Raw genomic sequence first — 20789 nt, 5'->3', positions numbered from 1 at the left:
TCTGAGGAAATTAAGTGTTTCAGAATGACAATACATGTCAATTTTATTGTTTACAGTCCTTAGCAACCAGTATTAGACATTTTGACACAAGGCTTATATTTGTACTCTATCGGTTTAACCCTTGCTTCTGATGAACTGGGCTGCATGAAGTAGCCTCAGTATTGAACGCATTGGTTTTTTTTGCGAATATCTCAAATTATTGTTTATCAAGATTCCATGTTACATTTTGGCATATATTAAATGTAAAGTTAAATCAGATGTAAGAAATTGATTACCTATCACCAAGCCTTTTAATCTCGTCTTTGCTATGCAATAGGCATAAAGATTAACATTTTCATGCTTGAAATTTCTAATTTTTGTACAATTTTGCATCATCAGAGATCTTATTAATATTTTCTGCATAAAAAATGACAAAAGAGGTATAGTTTTTAAGATTTTGCCAAAAATTGAGGTAGAGACCAGAATTTACACTTTGACTTGGCACCTTTTTTTAAATCAGTTTTTGTCGTATTTCAGTGTCAACTGCTAGCCTTCATAAAATATTCATTACTCAACCAATTTTCAAAAATAAAAGGCCATTTTACTCGATTTCGCTAGCAGAACACAGAAAATAAGTTAAAAGGTAGAATTTGGAAAAAAAATACTATTTAGGTAGCAATACACAGTTAGGAGTTTAGTTTCGCATTTTGGCCCGGGCGGATTTTTAAAATAGGAAAGTTATTGTGTAATAAAATTCATTTTAAGACAGCTGAGTGCTAAATTTTACTGACGCCATCACTAGTTGGTTGACCGTTATGGAATAACCGTTTCACAAATGATTTCGGATATGTTCCTTACGTCGTAACTACAATACCCTTCCCTTTCAGGAATGTGACCTACCGAATTAGACTATTTACCGGATTTGATATCAATAAGCAACACGACGGGTGCCACATGTGGAGCAGGATCTGCTTACCCTTCCGGAGCACCTGAGATCACCCCAAGTTTTTGGTGGGGTTCGTGTTGTTTATTCTCTAGTTTTTTATGTTGTGTCATGTGTACTATTATTTTGCTGTTTGTTTTTTTCTTTTTTAGCCATGGCGTTGTCAGTTTGTTTTAGATTATGAGTTTGACTGTCTCTTTGGTATCTTTCGTCCCACTTTAGCCTTCAAAGATGGTTATAAGAGCATCAATATTATGTTGTACATGTTTTATCGGCTATTTCTGTTTGACAGTCTGTATTTTCATAGCTAGACCGGCTATCGGTCACGAGGTTAATGTAATGTTTACAAACATTTTTTTTCTACACAAAGTTTTTGACGCAATTTAACAAAAAAATGAGACGATAGACATATAATTTTCATTGGATTTGCTGAATGATATATGTACACAGTTTCAGAAAAGGTATCACTTCAAGCAAATGAAATTAAACTTTTAGCCAAATTTCCGGGAAATATGTGACATCTTTTCCCCCTTTTTTCAATATTTTCTAAAAAAAATAAATGCAGATTGTTGCCATGGATACACCCAAAAGAAATTATATTCTACCATTTTATATACTGGATATAAAATTTATGGAAGTTTCTGATTACATACATATGCACATATATGACACAAACAGTAAGCTTGATATTGAAAGAAAGCAATAAAAAGGGGATGGTAAAATCTATAAGGGCCAATTTTAATTTTTTTTTCCTTACTGTTTATTGCTACCATCTATCGTCCGTAAACTTCTATATTTGTTTTTCTTCGTGCAAAAGTTTTTTCACTTAATTGTCAAAGATATAATCACCTATTTTTAGAATATTTTGCTAGTTAAAATTTTTCTAAAATTAGGTCTTACCACTTTTCTGTGGAAAGACCTATTGTATTTGTTCTGATTTTGTTTCTCTTCCATCGATTTTTAGCACACCTGACCCAAAAGGTCAAGTGAGCTTTTCTCATCACTTGGCGTTCTTCGCCCGTCGTCGTCCGTCGTCTGTACATTTTTCAAAAATTTTCTCCTCTGAAACTACTGGGCAAATTTAACCAAACTTGGCCACAATCATCTTTGGGGTATCTAGTTTGAAAACTGTGTCCGGTGACCTGGCCAGCTATCCAAAATGGCCGCCATGGCTTAATATAGAATATAGGGGTTAAATATAGATTTTGGCTTATATCTCTGAAACCAAAACATTTAGAGCAAATCTGACAATGGTAAAAATGTTAATCAGGTCAAGATATATCTGCCCTGAAATTTTCAGATTAATCGGACAACCTGTTGTTGGGTTGCTGGCCCAGAATTGGAAATTAAGCAAAGTAAGATCTACAAATAAGTCAATATGACCAAATTTTCAGTCGACCTTGTAAGGAGTTATTGCCCTTTATAGTAATTTTTTAACAATTTTTATATAATCCTGGTACCTTTGATAAATATTTTCACCACTGGGTCGATGCCGCTGCTGGTGGACGTTTCGTCCCCGAGGGTATCACCAGCCCAGTAGTCAACACTTCGGTGTTGACATGAATATCAATAATGTGGTCATTTGTATAAATTTCCTGTTTACAAAACTTTGAAATTTGAAAAACTAAGGATTTTCTTATTCCAGGCATAGATTACCTTAGCCGTATTTGGCACAACTTTTTGGAATTTTGGATCCTCAATGCTCTTCAACTTTGTACTTGTTTGGCTTTATAATTATTTTGATATGAGCGTCACGGATGAGTCTTATGTAGACGAAATGCGCGTCTTGCGTACTAAATTATAATCCTGGTACCTTTGATAACTATTTATACAATTTTGTAATCTTTGATAGACATCTTCTCCTGAAACTACTGGGGCAAATTCAACCAAACTTGGCCAAAATTATCATTGGGGTATCCAGTTATAAAAATGTGTCCGATGACCCTGCCAACCAAGCAAGACGGCCACAATGGCTAAATTGAACAAAGGCGTAACATATAGTTCTTGGCATGTATCTCTGAAACCAAAGCATTTAAAGCAAATCTTACATGGGGTAAACATGGTAATTAGATTATGATCTATCTGCCCACAAATTTCCAGACAAATTCGACAACACGTTGTTTTGTTTCTGTTCCTGAATTGGTTAATTTAAGGAAACTTTACGCTATTATCTTAGATATCATTAAAGTATCTGATAATATCTAATATATAATACTATAAATTTCTGTTTAAACCTTATTTCTGTTAATACAGTCGAGCGACACAGGCTCTTGAGAACCTCTAGTTGTTCTTGCGATAAATGTTTGTTTCACAATATGTCGCTTAGATATTGTTCATATTGTATCGTATAGTGCATGCGCTTTTAAACTTCACTCTGCTAAGACGAACAATTTTCTTTGAAAGAGTTATCTTCTCGAACACTGTTTTCCTTGTGACAACACCTCCTTCGTAATCGTAAAAGAAAGCGACAAATTTATCAAATTATTTTATAAAATTGCTCGTTATATCCTTTGCATGATTTGTCCTATTTTGACCGAAGCGACATGAAAACTTCATATGAGAGTTATTTCCCCTTATGCATGTTATATAACAATCTTTTGTTATGCTTTTACTTTTCTACATTGGTTAGAGGTATAGGGGGAGGGTTGAGATCTCACAAACATGTTTAACCTCGCCGCATTTTTGCGCCTGTCCGAAGTCAGGAGCCTCTGGCCTTTGTTAGTCTTGTATTATTTAAATTTTAGTTTCTTGTGTACAATTTGGAAATTAGTATGGCGTTCATTATCACTGAACTAATATATATTTGTTTAGGGGCCAGCTGAAGGACGCCTCCGGGTGCGGGAATTTCTCGATTCATTGAAGACCTGTTGGTGACCTTCTGCTGTTGTTTTTTTATTTGGTCGGGTTGTTGTCTCTTTGACACATTCCCCATTTCCATTCTCAATTTTATATTGTAAACCATAAGTGATAGAGGCCTAGGTTTTTTGATTTTAGGTTCTTGATCTAAAATTAAGAAAAAAACTAGGTCAGGGTCAGAGGTCAAAGTCCTATTATAAATATTGATTTGGCTTATTTTCAATTCTTTTCAAAAACCGTATAAGATATCGAAAACATATTTTTACTTATTTGTAAGTTGCGACATGTCGTGACACATGAATTTTGGTTGAAAGGGTCGGCTAACATCAAATTCGAGTTTCCTCCCTCTTATATAAAAAAATAGGCATATAGTGATACAACTCATTAACCGTATATAATTTAGACTTATGGTCTTTTGATATGAAGCCCTTGGATTATGACCTTAAAATTAAACTCAATGTCATTGGTAAAATTGACGTTCTAGAATTTGACCTTTGCTTTTACCTCATAAGTATACATGATAAAGCCATGGCATTTTTTGCATTACGTTGCAAGACACTTGACCATTGAAATGCCAACCGGAAGTGACCTAGTGTAAACCGGAAGTATTTATTTTTGTATTTATTTAATGTAAAAGTATATTTTGGAATCAGTATCATGTAAACTATTAAATAAAACCGGAAGTGACATATATCAAACCAGAAGTATCTCCCTTATTTAGAAAAAAATGTATAGAAACCATATATTTGGGGAGTCAGTGTGCAATAAGCTATCATTTGACGCTGGATATGATATTTCAAAATGAATTTTCATAATTTATTATAAAAATTTATCTCATTGGGTTTTGATCTAATCATTTAATTGTTCAATATTAGTTTGACAAAATATTAAAAGCTTTGAAAATTACTTAAAATGTCATTCTAATGTTGCGAAGACAAAGTTGTGATTTATTGACAAAACAATCATGTGAATGTTTTAAATGAGAAGTTGTGGTATAATTACAAATATGTCACAACTCTCCACCAGAGACATATGGCGTAGAGATTAACAGCTATATGTACACATATTAATTTTAATAATCAGCAAACTCTATACCACAAAGAGAGCTATAAAAGGTATCGAAAAGACGAATGTAAAAAAACACTTGCTTTCTTTAAAAAAAGAAAAGTAATATGTGAATCTAAAACCGCTGACTGATCACAAAACGATTGTTGCTGAATTTTGTTTCCATTTGAATTGAAATAATTGAATGTGAATAGAAGGAGATAATGATGAAGTTAAACTACCTTTATTAAAAATATGCAATAATGTAAAGTCAGTTGTAAGTAATGTTGGATAGTTTTGAATAGAAATACTATTTGAATACAACATTTAAAGATTGATTTTTTTCATTTGTTACTTGGGATTGTACATAATTTTTTTTTATAAACCTATTGCAAATCACTGTTTTTACAAACCGGATGTATAGTTCAAATCGCACAAACCAATTACAATATAAATTTATCCATGCTTTATAATCTGGATTCATAATTTATTTTATCTATAATATGTTTATATTGAGTTTCTTTCTTAACTTATTATTGAATATGTCTGTGCTCATGGTAGATATTGTAAAGATAAATTTTCAATTCAAAGAAAAAACACTGTGGCCTGCAACTTTTAAGACTGTTTCGTATATATATTTTGAGAATAACACACCACATTTACTTAACTTCGTACTTTGTTTGCCATTTTTTTCAGCTATTTTCATCCGAGTGTCACCGATGATTCTTTATAGACTTAATTGGCGGACACCATGTTAATCCTGGTAATTTTTTGTATCTACATGTACATGTCTTTTTATATAAATTGGTTCTTTTGATAATATATTAATGCATTCATAAAATGTCAGAAAATAAGATAAACTTCAAAACCAAGTTTCCCTCCAGAATATCCTTAAAACTTGTGATGTTTTATGAGACCAAAATAAGTCTCTATATAACAGGTTCAAATACAACATCTCATGCAGTTTTGTGATTCCTTATTTGTAAATATATTTTCATCATTGTCCGTTCAATTTTTGTTGGGGTAAATTAATCAGTGAGTGATAGATTTCTCTTTGAAGAAATTTAAAGGTCCCATTGAATAAACCAAACATTAGCTATTGTGTTTGTTAGATGGGACAAAAGAAATATACAATGTAGCCTAACCATAGAGAGACCGTATCAAAGAAGTAGACTTCAACCTATATAAATGATCGAAAATTTTCGAGACGTTCCGATAATTTTATTCCGACCTCCGACTGAGAGATATCGAATGGCCCATAAACACATCCAAGATCGCCAATATATAAGCTGATGAGTTCGCGAAATTAAAACGAGAAAACTAACACGATTCATGTAATAAAAAACAACTAACGATTGATAAACGACTACTACTGAGCAACAGGCTTCTGACTTGGGACAATCAAATACAGAAAGTCCATTTTGTGGCCATCGCAGCTTTAACTTTTAAACTGTATATACATTTGTATAAATAAAAAGTCAACGGCCACCCATTGAAATAACCAACAGGAGCACGCCTATTCAAAATAGAAACGCATCTCAGTACAATACTGACAATTTCTATAAATCAATGGCATATCTCGTCAAAGCAATAACATATCTCTTTCTACCTATCCTTTTGAAAACATATCAGCATATCAATTATCAACAAAAATAAGAATGGTAATGGTGGATGTGTCAAAGAGACAACAACCCGACAAAAGAGCAGAAAACAGCAGAAGGTCACCAATAAGTAGCGAGAAATACCCACACCCGAAGGCGTGCTTCAGCTAGCCCCAAAAACAAAAATGTATACAACTTTAACGGTAATGGACGTCAAACTAAACTCCGAAACATACAGAAAAAATAAATAAAAATCATATAAGACTAACAACGGCCAGAGGCTCCAGACTTGGGACAGGCGCAAAAATGCGGCGAAGTAAACATGTTTTTTGTGATCTCAAACCTCACTTATACCTCTAGCCAATGTAGAAAAAAGAAACACACAACAAAACGCACAGTAAAACTCAGTTCAAATAAGTCAGAGTCCGTTGTCTTAATAGGTAACAATAGAAACTGAACAAAATAACACAGATACATAAATTAACAAAGGACTAATGACAGTTAATGACATGGCAGCTCCTTACCCTAATTATACTGATTGAAAGATAATGTCTTCATATCAAGTACAACCCCTCCCGTTAGTGGTTAAGTATTATACCATTATAAAATATATGAGAAGAACATAACCCGTATCTTTTATATATTTTATTACAATATTGAAATATACAAAACTATTGTAAACTAATCGTGTTATTAAATTAGTTTTTTTTCATATTTATCCTTTACGAATTATGCACAAGAACAGTCGAATTGCTCGAATTGAGCTGTATTAGCTCGAAGCGTGACCGAGAGCTTATGCAGCTTAAGGAGACCCAACACAATTGTACAAGGACATAATACATAATTTTAAAACAACAACACATCCATTTTATTGCACATTTATAACTTTAGGTTAAATTACGATAAATTCGCTTTGTCACAGATTGTGTTAAAATTTTGTTTAAATCTTTGGCTCGTTGAACTACTAGTATAACTGAAAACCGGAAAAAGAAATAATGCATTTTAATGTCTGATATATAATTGATTGAATTCTTTCACAACAGGTTAATATTTGTTCATAAAGCACATTAAATGAGCGAAAACTGTTCTTATTTTGTTTTTCTAAAATCAATAACTCTCAATTTTCTACTCCACAGATTTGTACACGAATTTCTGTTTAAATCATGTAAAACAATCATTGGGAGGAAGTCTCCCTTAAATCATTGCATCCTTAATTTTAATGTTGTTCATTTTTTTAAAAGTTTTTATAATTTACTTGCTATTATATTGTATATGTATATTTCTTTCCTTCATTATAACGATACCATGGTTATGCTTGATTCTTTTGTTACCTTTGAAGAAGATATAGCAAAGAGGTAAAAGATACATGTATATACTAAAAGAGGGACGAAAGATACCAAAGGGACAGTCAAACTCATAAATCTAAAACAAACTGACAACGCCATGGCTAAAAATGAAAAAGACAAACAGAAAACACAATAGTACTAAAGGGATATTCATACTGATGAATCGAAAATAAACTGATTACACCATGGCAAAAAGAAAAAAGAAAAATGACGAAAAGACAAACAACGGTTAAAAAACCCCAAAAAAAACCAAACCAAAACAACATAGAAAAATAGAGACTGAACATCATTAATTATAGAAACCATTAAATTGAGGAGCCACTGATGGTAAATTTTGTTATTGTCTGATACTTTATCTAACATATGCTTCACTATTTCTATATGACGATGCAAATCAAATGATACCAAATAAAAGAGTTCTCGTCTCTAAATGATAACGTTTCCCCTTATTTTCATTGACGAATTTAGCCAGTATTCTGTGAAACCACAATTTTCCAATTTATACCAGTCTGCTCCCTTGATTAGCAACATCTTCATAATTTTTATATGGCTACTATCACATGCAGCCTTTCTTAAAAATGAATCACAGCGGAGGTAAAATTTGTCTAACTCTTCTCCTTTGTCTTTTGATAAATTTCTTATTTTTGTAGAACCATGAATATAAGCATGGTCTATAAAGGTACGGGTATGACTATCACTGTTGAAAGGATCGTAATATATCCATTTCCAAGTTTTTAATTTTTGATAATAGCTAAAAAACTCATTTTTGGGCTTTTCATAGTCATGCCTCTTTAACAACCATTGAATAATCCCTTGATGATCATATCTACAAGTCTTAATAAATAGTTCCGAATCGTTCACATACTGTTCAAGATTTTTCAAGGCGTACCATTTTTTTTGTAAAACCTTGCACAGCCCTCTTTAAAGGTGACATAGTAACGTATATTAAAGTCTGCACCTCTGTCCAACACATCTTTTCTAATTCTGTATGACCATGTTCACAAGCCAACGTTAAGGGTTATTCATTCGACCAGTTAATTTCATTACAGTCTGCTCCCTTGTCTAACAGCATATTTGCTATCTCTGTATGACCATATTCACATGCCAACATAAAAGGGGAAGTACCAAAGCTGTCTCATTTGTTAAAGTCGGTCCCTCTGTCTTACAACATTCGTACTACTTCTATATGGCCATGTCCTAAACCTTTCGTTAATTGTGCTTGCTCTTTCTTACAAACTTTATAAAAGTCTTTTTCTCGCATTAACAATAAGTACCATTCTTCTGTATAATATTCAATAGCATTAATCAAAGACGCCTCTATATTACTGCCAGATTTGTTATACTCTGCTCCTCTGTCTAACAACATCTTTACTAACTTTGCATGACCATGTTCACAAGCCAACATGAACGGGGAATCACCAAACTGGTCGCAAATGTTATAGTCTGCTCCTCTATCTAACAACAATTTAACAATTTTGTATGATCAGATAAACATGCCTTCAAAAAGTGTGTTTGTCCTTTTTGTTGCAGCTATTTAAGTCCACGACTTTATTTAACAAAATATTTACTATTTCTGTATGACCAGATAAAAATGCCTTCAAAATAGGTGACTGACCTTTTTTGTTGCAGTTGTTCAAGTCCATTACTTCATCTAACAGCATCTTTACTGTTTTTGAGTGACCATGCAGGCAAGCCATCATTAATGGTGTCTCACCACTCATATCACATTTGTAAATGTTCACCTCTCGCTTTAAAAACGTTTCCACTATTTCTGTTTGGCCATCCTCACAAGCCATCATTACAGGCGAGTGAACCCGTTTTGTCACATTTATAACAATCTGCTCTTCTGTTTAACAACATCTTTACTAATTCCACATGACCATGTTTGCTAGCCGACATAATAAGGGATTCACCAGACTGGTCACATTGATTACAATTTGTTTCTCTAACTAATAATTTTTAACTAATTCTAAATTGTTACGGCGGCATGCCAGCATTATAGGAGAAATGCTCCAGTTGTTTAGATTATTACAGTCTGATCCTCTGTTTATCAATATCTGTACTATTTCTATATGACCATTTGCACAAGCTAATTTTAAAGGTGATTTGTTGCAGTTGTCACGTATGTTATAATCTGCTCCTCTGTTTAACAGCATTTCACTAATTCTGTATGACCAATTTTACAAGCTAGTGTTAAAGGTGAGTTACCGTCAATGTCACATCTGTTACAGTCTGATCCTCTCTCTAACATCATTTTAACTATTTCTGTATGCCCATTTTCACAAGCTAATTTTAAAGGTTTTAAAGGTGAGTCACCGGCAATGTCTTATATGTTATAGTCCAGTGTCGGATCCAGAACTTTTCCGAAGGGGGCCCTTTGACTGATCTAAGAGGGGGCCCGCTCCAGTCATGCTTCAATGATTCCCTATATGATCAACCAATTTTTTCCCACGAAAGGGGAGGCCCGGGCCCCCAGGCTCCCTGGATCCGCCTATGTAGTCTGCTCCTCTGTTCAAGAACATTTTTCCTAATTCTGTATGACCAATTTTACCAGCTAGTATTAAAAGGTGAGTTGAAGTCCATGTCACCTATGTAATATTCTCCTTCTCTGTCTAACAGCATTTTAACTAATTCTGTATGCCCATTTTTACGAGCTAGTCTTAAAGGTGAGTTATCGTTAATGTCATATCTGTCAAAGCCTGCTCCTCTGTCCAAGAGTATTTCCACTGTTTCTGTATGACCATTACTACACGCTAGTGTGAAAGGTGAGTTACCGTCAATGTGGCATCTTGTACGGTCTGCTCTCCTGTCCAAGAGCATTTCCACTATTTCTGTATGACCATTACTACACGCTAGTGCGAAAGGTGAGTTACCGTCAATGTCGCATATTTTATATTCTGCTCTCCTGTCCAAGAGCATTTTCACTATTTTTGTATGACCATTACTACACGCTAGTGTTAAAGGTGAGTTACCGTCAATTTCGCGTCTGTTATAGTTTGCTCCTCTCTCTAAAAGCATGCTAACTAATTCTAAATGACCTTTTTTACAAGCTAGATTTAGAGGAGAGTTACTGTCAATGTCATGTATGTTATAGTCCGCTCCTCTCTCTAACAACAGTTTTACTAATTCTGTATGACCATTTCCACAAGCCAATTTTAAAGGTGAGTCGCCGTTAATGTCACATATGTTAATGTCTGCTCCTCTCTCTAACAACAGTTTTACTAATTCTGTATGACCATTTCTACAAGCCAATTTAAGAGGCGAGTCACCGTCAATGTCACATCTATAGTCGGCTCCTTTGTCTAACATCATTTTTGCTATTTCTGTTTGACCATATTCACATGCAATCATTAAAAGGGAACGTCCTGATCGGTAACATTTGTTATAGTCTGCCCCCCTTTCTAACAAAATCATTAGAAGTTTGATATTACCACTTTCGCAAGCCGTTGTTAAGAGTGAGCGACCGAAACAGTCGCATTTGTTATAGTCTAAACCTCTGTCTAATAACATATTTACTATATCTGTATGTCCATTTTCATTAGCCAACATGAGAAGTGACTGACCTAAACTGTCGCATATATTACAGTCTTCTCCTCTATCTAACAACATCCTTAGAACTTCAATTTGACCATGTTTACAAGCAATTATCACTAGTGAATTATCATCATGGAAATTCAAACTGTTATCTTTTCTGTCAACTGTTTCTGTATGGACATGTGCATGAGTCTTCATTGCAGATGACTTGACATCACCAAGTCCTCTATGGACATGTGTATTATTCTTTGTTTCAAAGGACTGATCATTACAGGCAATCTCACTATAGTCTGCTTCTTTTTCTATCAGCATCAATACTATTTCTGTATGGCCATTTTTACACGCCTTCATGATAGGTAATTGACCATCGTAGTCACATCCATTATAGTCTGCTCCTCTGTCTAACAACAACTTAACAATATTTGTTTTTCCATTTTCACAAGCCTTCATCAAAGGATACTGACCCCTATTGTCACATTTACTATAATTTGCTGCTGCATCCAACAATGTCTTTACTATTTTGGTGTGACCAAATTCACATGCAATCATTGCAAGTGACTGACCATCATTGTCACATTTATCAAAATCTGCCCCTTTGTCTAACAACAGTCGTACTATTTCTATATTACCACGTCTACACGCCTTCATAACAGGTGACTGACCGTCTGTGTCACAATTATCATAGCTTGATCCTCTCCCTAGAAGCAATTTAACTATTTCTATATGGCCATGCTCACAAGCAACAATAATAGGAGATTGAACCCTTCTGTCACATTTATTGAATTCGGCTCCTCTGTCTAACAACATCTTTACTAATTCTGTATGTCCATGTTTACATGCCATCGTTACAGGAGATTCACCCCACCTGTCTAATTCATTACAATCCACTCCCTTGTCCAAAAGCATTTGCATTATATTTTTAAGACCGTGTTCACAAGCCATCATTACAGGCGACTTACCCCACTTGTCAGATTTATGAAAATCTGCCCCTTTGTCTAACAACAAAGTTACTATTTTTGTATGACCGTTTGTACAAGCCATCATAAGTGGTGACTGATCATCATTATCACACTTATTATAATCTGCTCCCCTGTCTAATAACATCTTAACTATTTTTATGTGACCACCGAAACAGGCCTTTAATAAAGGTGACTGACCGTAATCATCACATTTATTATAGTTAATCTTTTTTCTTTCTAGCAAAATCCTTACTGTCTCTATATGACCGTATTCGCAAGCCATCATACAAGGTGACTTGCCCCTCCAGTAACATGCATTGCAGTCTACATATCTATCTAAAAGCATCTTGACTATCTTTGTATGACCATATTTACAAGCAATTATAATAGGTGCCAAACCATAAGATGTACAGCGCTTAATATTAACACCAAGATTACAACACCACTGGACCAAAGAAAAATCTCCAATAAAACAGGATTGTAAAATAGCAGTATCATATGCATCACTGTCATGAGTACCGCATATCGACTGGACATACGTTGTTTTACAGGGATTTTGTTTATCACAGGTATGTGCAAGTAATCTCTGGTATGGTTTATCTAGTGTAATTAGGTGGAGAAAAAAGTTCTGTCTGAACTGCGGTACCTTCATATTGATGTTAGAAAAAACATTTTGTACTTTTCCCTTTGACCAGTCTTCAACCATTCTTCTTATGTATATCTGATGATAAATTTCAGGTACAACAATAATATACTGATCCATACCCTCCTTTCTCTCTAACAAAAACCTTTCCCGTATCAAATCACTGTCTGCATAATTTATTAGGCAACGGAGTATTTTCTGACTAAAGATGTAAGATAAAAAATCGAATATTTTATCATGTACTACTTTGTACATGTTTTGTTCTTTTTTTATAAATGTATTGGTAAGTGTTTCAAGTTCATCTTGTAAAACACGTCTAGAAGTTCCCTTATCAATTCTACATGCCTCACAAGTGTTCTCTATGATAGTATTTGTTTCTTCATTCACATCATTGGTCAATAATTCTTCCTTCAAACAGTTGTTGAATATAATACATAATGCCAATGCACAGTATTTAACATAATGCCCTTTTTTATGTAGCATGTTTATCTCTGATTCGTAAACCGAAAATGGATTTTTAAATAAATCTATAATATTAAGATTCGGGTCATCGTTGGCAAGTTTACATAAAAGTGGGAAACAATCAAATAAATCGTAGTATTCAGTAATTTCAGAGGCCTTTGTTTTCAGATATAACTCGGCTAATTACTTCTTTTCAGTTGTTAACAACTTATTGTTTTCTGACAGCATGTTACATACACATGACTTGAAAAGTGATAAAGCTTCAAATTTTTCATCCTGGTAAATTTGCAATCGACAGGCTACAATCATTTTGGTATGTTCATTTTGTAGAACCCTTTTTAAACACTCCATTTCCGGTTCCCAACATTTGATGTCAGTCTGGTTTAATGAATAGTTTCCACACAAATCATCAACCACAAACAATGTTTTCTTATGTGGATTGTGAAACCTGATAATATCACCAGGATTGGTAACTATTACTACATCGTAACCTTCCGCCTCCATCTTTAAAGCCACGTGTCGCACCGTAGAGCTCTTTCCTACACCAGAGGTAGCAGTAACAGTAACACACTGATTTTCCTTTATACATTTCAACACATGCTCGGCAGCTCTTGTGAATATAAACATAGTGTCCTTAGTTTTCCAGTCTGTAATTCTTTTGACGATTTGTGCTGAAATTAAAATGTAATCGAATTAAACTTACAGAATATAGTGACAACCACCGATATGCAGACACATGTAGATCAAGGCGGATTATTTTGTGTGTACAATTATCAGAATAATATAATCTGGACTGTATGTAAGCTGCAAAATCACTATAACTTTATTCAGTGGCTGAAATTGACAGATTAAACCTGAACTTGCCATTTATTTAAGAAAAAACGACTTTTATAACATGTTGTTTTCATTTGTTTTGTAGTTGACAATCTTAAACCAGACGTTTTGATAGTTTGAATGATATCTAATTAAATGATTTAATTACTAAAGCGATTATATGACTCATTTAAATTGAGGGAGCTAATAATGTGCGTCTAGCGTATTAAATTATAATCCTAAAATCTTTGATAACTAATAACATACCCTATGATGTGATATCTAAGTAATATTATTTGAAATAGACCAGAGGCTCTCAAGACCCTGTGTCGCTCACCTGTATTCACTGATGCTTTTGAAATCAAGTGAAAAAAGGTTAAAGTCTTAATCAATAGTATTAAATATTATTAGATACTATACTGATATCTTAGATAATAACAAAATAACTACAAAATTTCCTTAAAATTACAAGCTTAGGGGCAGCAACACAACAACGGGTTTTCGGATTCGTCTGAAAATTTCAGGGCAGATAAATCTTAAACTGATGTACATTTTTGTCCCCTTTCAGATTTGCTCTAAATGCTTTAGTTTCAGAGATATAAACCAAAAACTGCATTTTGCCCTTATCTAGTTTTAGCCATATCTGCCATGTTGGTTGGAAAGCGGGGTCATCAGACACATTTTTAAAACTAGATACCATAATGGTGATGTTTATGTTATGGAAAAGTTTGATTAAATTTGTCTTAGGAGTTTCAGGAGAAGATTTCTTTAAAAGATTACAAAAAAATAATTACAAAATGTTAAACATTGTCTATAAAGGCCAATAACTCTTAACCTTAAGGGATCAACTGACAATTTTGGTCATGTTGACTTATTTGTAGATCTTACTTTGCTGAACATTATTGCTGCTTACAGTTTTCTCTCTCTCTATATATATAATAAAGTCAAAAACGGCAAATGATCCTTAGAATTATTAATTCAGGGACAACAACCCAAAAATGGCTTTTCTGATTCGTATTCGTGTCCGTAAGAATACGACAAATTTATTTTTCCAAATTTCTTGTTATATCATCAGGATGTTTTGAATAATTTAGACCAAAGCAGTGTTATGATTCAATATTAGAGTTATTTCCCCTTATGCATTTGATGTCAGTGATATGCATTTGCAATTGGTAATTATTGGGGATCATTGGGGAGCATTGGTAAAAAAAAAATTATTTTTTTTAGGTCAAGAATTTTGATTTTGGGTTATTCCACCATATTTGAATCAGTTGAAGAAACTTTTCTTTGGACGCCTAATTTTAAGTAAAAAATCAAAAACAACACGTTTAATAATTTCTTGTGTCCGAAGTGCTTTTCTTGATTTACCTTCATCAGAAACGCTCGAAGCCAAATATTTAAAATCCGAAAATGTATAAGTACCGAAAATGTGCTAATAGTAAAAAATACCTGAATTGAATGGCCAAATTCATCTAAAACCAACTTTGCATGAGGGAGTTGAAACCTTAGTTTTATTATAATTTCAAAATTTATAAACGGACAATTTTAGTAAAGTTTGTAAAATCATGTCAGTTCCAAAGTACTGCCTTTTAAGCTGATGATACCCTCGGAGACTTATAGTCAACCAGCAGAGGTATCGACCAAGTGATGTAAAAAAATGAAAACAACAGTTTAATAAATCGGAAGTAGCTTCTATCAATAATTAGACAATTGTTGTGGAAAAACAAACTATTTGTTTTTAATTTTTATGAAACATTTCATTTTTGGAAATTGTTCTTTTATGTCATTATTAAATGAATATCAATCACTCTTGTATATCTACAGGTACTAAGAAGCCATTTATCTAAGAAAGCATGTTTCCATAACAATAATATAATCATTATTCAAAAAATGAAAAATGATTAAATCAAAAAAATAATTTAAAAAAATCCAAAGTTCACTTGCAATTTATAAATTTTCACGAGATTTTTTTGTTTGAAAAATGGATAACAGGAATTGCAAACTTTTCACATTTTACAGAAGTCAAAACCTTTTTTTTTAGGTTGACTTTATCTGATAACATTTTTCTTAGTTTCCCTTTGAATATGGCACTTATATTTTAAATATTTTGCAAAAGGAATTTAATTTAATTCATAATAATCTAGATCTTATTGATAAATAAAGATATCATTTACATATATGTTGATCATACAAGTTTTGTACATGTACAATTTAGTTATATCTTCTATGATTATACAAAGTCATTCTTTTTTGATTTCCTGTTTAATTGCTTATTCCTATTCAAAGTTTACCTGTAAAAACACGAACCTTTGCGGTTTCAATATATGAAACAAAAATGACAACCTGTGACAATAAAACTATACACAAGGATGACCACTTGTCCAGCTGGTAACATCAATTATCTTCCCTACTTTACATGGTTTACACGGTTTATGACCCCAAATAAATGCCTGAAATCTAATGTCAGTCATAGGGGATGCTGGTGTTTAATCAAGTGTGTATTGTACTTAGCTAACTCACAAGGAGCATATCCTTATATAACCATTCAATGTGAATAGATAGAAAAGTCGGCATATTGTTTTTTAAGAAATGGAGACGACCTTTTCGGAAAATTTGTATAACAAACAATAAAAATTCTTTCATCTGATGATATTGATCATTATTCTAATGATTCATAGACTTGACATTTGAAATGTCAAGTCTATGACACGACAATAATTTTTATATTGAAAAATCGTGTGACAAGTCCAGATTGGTGTACTAGATACTTGACATGTATACAAGAATGTTTCACTAGTACACGGATGCCTCATCCGCACTACCATTTTCTATGTTCCGTGGACCGTGAAAATGGGAGAAAATCTTTAATTTTGAATAACAATTAGTTAGATCATATCATAGGGAACATGTTGTAAGTTTCAAGTTAATAGGACTTCTACTTCATCAAAAACTACCTCGACCAAAAACTTTAACCAAAACAATAACCTGAAGCGGGACGAACGGACGAACGGACGAACGAACGAACAGACGGACGAACTTTTCGTAAAATAACATTTTTGGGAACATTTTAAAAATATATATTTTTACTTCTGTAAATTGTTATTAACCGAAGCTACAGAAACAAATCGATGAAACCATTCAGTTAAGTTCAGTTATGCTTTGTTAGTAAATTTTCGACACATTTGGCTGATTTAAGACATTCTCAAAGAGGCAGTCTTATATTTTCTCTATCCTCTTTTGTTTTCAATTTTGAATGCAATCTCATTCTGTTTTTAATAAAATCACGTGTCTTTGAGTGTATTTCTAATAACATAGTTTAATCAGTATTCTTTTAAAAGTAAAGATTGCTGTTTAGAAATGAGTTTTTATCAGTATCGTCACCGGGATTGTTTTACCATCGACTGTCATACAAGTGAGAGTTTTAGCGGTATAAAACCATGTTGAATCCACCATTTTCTACATACGAAAATCCCTATACCAAGTCAGGAATATGACAGTTGTTGTCTATTTGTGTGATTTGTTTTATCATTTGATTTAATTAAAGAGACTTAGATTATAGAAAAAAAACCTACGAATAATTTGACCTCACACCAGCAGTTTAAAACTCTTGATCTTTTGATTTCTCATTATTTACCTTTTATATTCCAAGGAATTGTTTCCTCTGCTGAAATTTTTAACCGGTTAACTTCTTTTGTCATTTCTATATGATCATCTTGGAGAACGTCATGTGATCTTCTTAAACTTTCCAGAGACTCTCTCAATTCAATCATTTCACTGTTAGAACGTCTGATATCTAACATGATTTCTCTATTTGTCTGGTCAAGTGTTTTTGATTTCAGTTGATCACATTCTTGCTTCATTTGTTGTCCGCCTAGTCTATCAATAGCCTATAATTGTAAATAGATTATGGAATTTGTCTTACAAAAAAATTGTAAGATATTGTAGAATTTTTGTTATAGCGGTTTCTTTGCTAAAAGAATAAATAAATCTATAATTGATCAAGGTAACGAAAGTATTCAGCTGTTCATTAGTCACAATGCGATTAAGCGAAAACAAATCCGGGCTTCAAACTAAAACCAAGGGAAACACTTCAACTATAGGAGAAAACAACAGAAACACTGAACTGCAATGAATACAAACACCAACATACATAGAAACAGATTATTAGATAACAAAGGCAATATTCCTGACTTGGTACAGACATTTAAGAAAAAGGCTGGTTCTTACATTTTAGTGTTTACGACAACAGCAACCTGTAAGGTGAACCAAAATTATAAGTGAAAGTCAAACTGACAAAAGGTAAAAATATACTAGTTCAAAACGCATTACAAAACTTTCAGAAGATAAATAATAGTATTCCCAGATTAAACCTGGTCAGCTGAAGACCTCCTCCGGCTGCCAGATTATCTCGCCATGTTGAATTCCCATTGGTGGCCTAGGGTTGTTGTCTGTTCTTTAGTGGGTTTGTTGTCTCTATTGTTTTAATTAATGATACGAAATCATACAGAAATAGAAAAATCGTTTTCTATTTATATCTTTGTTTATGTTAACAACGGGTTATATAACCATCTCAAATTCACACATTATTACAATCTATAATGTACAACTAGAATATGAATAACAGTTCTATAGGTGGAGAGTTGTCGCTTCGCTGTAAAACTGCATTTGCGACTGTCAAATCGCCAAAATTTACAGCGTGATATGATGAATGTATTTAGTTAGAAGATTTTGATCATATATAACCAAAATAATAGAAATAAGAAACAAGTCCAGATGTATCATACAGCTAAATAAATCAACATCAAGTTAAGATTTAAGTGCGCTTATTCTGAAACGTTATATATGACAATGCAGAGTTAATCTACATGTTCAACGGTTACGAATACCTACCCAAGAAATATCATACCATACTGAGTTAAAGTTTGCACTTTCAATTTTACCATCATCTAGGTGAGCCAAATAGTTTCTATAATACTTGATTCTGGCTATATCAGCAGAGGGTGTAGTTTCGTTTGCAGTAGGTAAACTGTCAAATCCACTATGAGGAGGACCAATATTCGTAAGGTTTCTAAGAAGTGTTATCATTAAAGTAATATCAAAAGTCTTCGAATCTGGAACATCTGAAAAAATAATAAACTCATCATGGCGAATTCTATACATAGCATTTCTAAGTTACGAAAAAACAATTATACAGTTGTATAAATGGAAAAAAATGTGCAATGAAGTGTAGAGAACGAACTTAAACATATTTTACAGAATATTTAAAAGTGTGCGATTCCTCTTTTAAACTGCGTCATGGTCTGTAAACACTGGATAGTGCGTCTAAGAAAATCAGGCATTTTAACGTGAAGTATTATAATCGAGATTGCTTGGTAGCTGAAAATCTGTACCACCAACAGAAACGAAAAGTAAAATCTTCGCAATAATTTGAAATTTCCTTTTTTCTTATTCAAGCAGCATTGATGAATCTTTTGTAGGCTAAATCATAAGCCTTGTTTCATTGATTGAATCGTTAGTAAACAAGAACTCAATAAAAATTAGTTTCCTTTAATGCCAACAGATCAGTTATTCTTATAGAAAAATATCCAAATCACCATTACTTAACAACTTCCTGAGAGAACACAATACTTATCTCTAAAGTTAGTATTGACTTTCAAAACAAAGTTGTGAACTATTTATTTATAAAACTCATCATAGAAGTTTTCATGTAAAAGTTAAATATCACTCCATGTTTTGGTGGGGTTCGTTTTGCTAAGTCTTTAGTTTTCTATGTTGTGTCTTCTGTACTACTATTTGTCTGTTTGTCTTTTTATTTTAAGCCACATGTGACGTTGCCAGTTTATTTTCTATCTATGAGTTTGACTCTCCCTCCGGTATCTTTCGTCCCTTTTTAGACCTTCTAAATCAGTAACTCATAATATTATAATGAGCTATTTTTTTTTTCTTGGAAAAGACATCAACCATCAGAAACTGGATTGTAAGTTTTATTTCACATCACTCACTTCTTGCTAACCACCTTTAAATGAGCAAAGTGTTAAAAAAGATACCAGTTGATCAGATTTTTGGAGAAGAATTCAAACTGCAATTAGTAAACTGTATTGTCCAGTGATATTGTGAAACATCAAAGGTTACTAGACAAGAAAAATAAAAGCGCTGTTATTTACCAGGAAATCGAGGACAAAGAAAGTTCCATTGATTTTGGTTTATTACGTGTTTCGTTTTTAAGTCCAGCAGTTTGTTGTACTCTTTCTTCAGCGAAGAATCTAAACATGATGGGTGAAACTCTCTATCGAACATAACACGTACTGCACGTGGTGCAATCCCCGTCAATAACAGGCTCATTCTGACATAGTTTTCTTCCTCATGAGATAAAGATGCCATCTTTGTATATTTTTCCTTATTGCCTCTTCACATAGAATCTAAAGACAAAGTTTAATTAATTGAACAGTACGTCTTGGTATTTCTGTTTTTCTTCATATACGTTTTTAACAATTTATTATTGATCGAAATATAAAACTTTGAGCCGTAAGTTTTTTTATATTTGTATGTCTGAATTTGATGAATGCTGATTTGATCAAGAGGAACAATATAATTTAGTGCAGATATTAT

General features: G+C 33.1%; 2 protein-coding genes across 2 annotated transcripts; both read right to left on the bottom strand.

The window, feature by feature from the left end:
• Positions 1 to 10316: 10316 nt before the first annotated feature.
• Positions 10317 to 13388, bottom strand: LOC139515232 (serine/threonine-protein phosphatase 6 regulatory ankyrin repeat subunit B-like). The gene has a single exon (XM_071304795.1). The coding sequence runs from the start codon at positions 13386 to 13388 to the stop codon at positions 10317 to 10319; it is 3072 nt and encodes a 1023-aa protein (XP_071160896.1).
• Positions 13389 to 13550: 162 nt separating this feature from the next.
• On the bottom strand, positions 13551 to 20561 carry LOC139515230 (uncharacterized). The gene is made up of 4 exons (XM_071304794.1): positions 20345 to 20561; positions 19071 to 19300; positions 17815 to 18067; positions 13551 to 14038 (listed from the first exon to the last, which is right to left on the bottom strand). Exons 1-4 carry the CDS (start codon positions 20559 to 20561, stop codon positions 13551 to 13553), a joined length of 1188 nt encoding a protein of 395 aa, XP_071160895.1.
• Between the last annotated feature and the right edge of the window lie 228 nt (positions 20562 to 20789).

Source organism: Mytilus edulis, chromosome 3 (genome assembly GCF_963676685.1).
Source record: "Mytilus edulis chromosome 3, xbMytEdul2.2, whole genome shotgun sequence".
Taxonomy (NCBI): Eukaryota; Metazoa; Mollusca; class Bivalvia; order Mytilida; family Mytilidae; genus Mytilus; species Mytilus edulis.
Note: the sequence above shows the minus strand (reverse complement) of the source record. Positions and strands in the feature narration are given on the sequence as shown.

What these genes read in the sequence shown, in the direction of transcription:
- LOC139515232 (XM_071304795.1), bottom strand. Translation starts at nt 13,388, where the DNA reads ATGCTACATAAAAAAGGGCATTATGTTAAATACTGTGCATTGGCATTA.
- LOC139515230 (XM_071304794.1), bottom strand. Translation starts at nt 20,561, where the DNA reads ATGGCATCTTTATCTCATGAGGAAGAAAACTATGTCAGAATGAGCCTG. An exon ending in TCTTTGTCCTCGATTTCCTG is followed by an intron (nt 19,301 to 20,344) that starts GTAAATAACAGC and finishes TTATTTTTTCAG; the next exon opens with ATGTTCCAGATTCGAAGACT. An exon ending in AATTCCTTGGAATATAAAAG is followed by an intron (nt 14,039 to 17,814) that starts GTAAATAATGAG and finishes TTTTAATTTCAG; the next exon opens with CACAAATCGTCAAAAGAATT.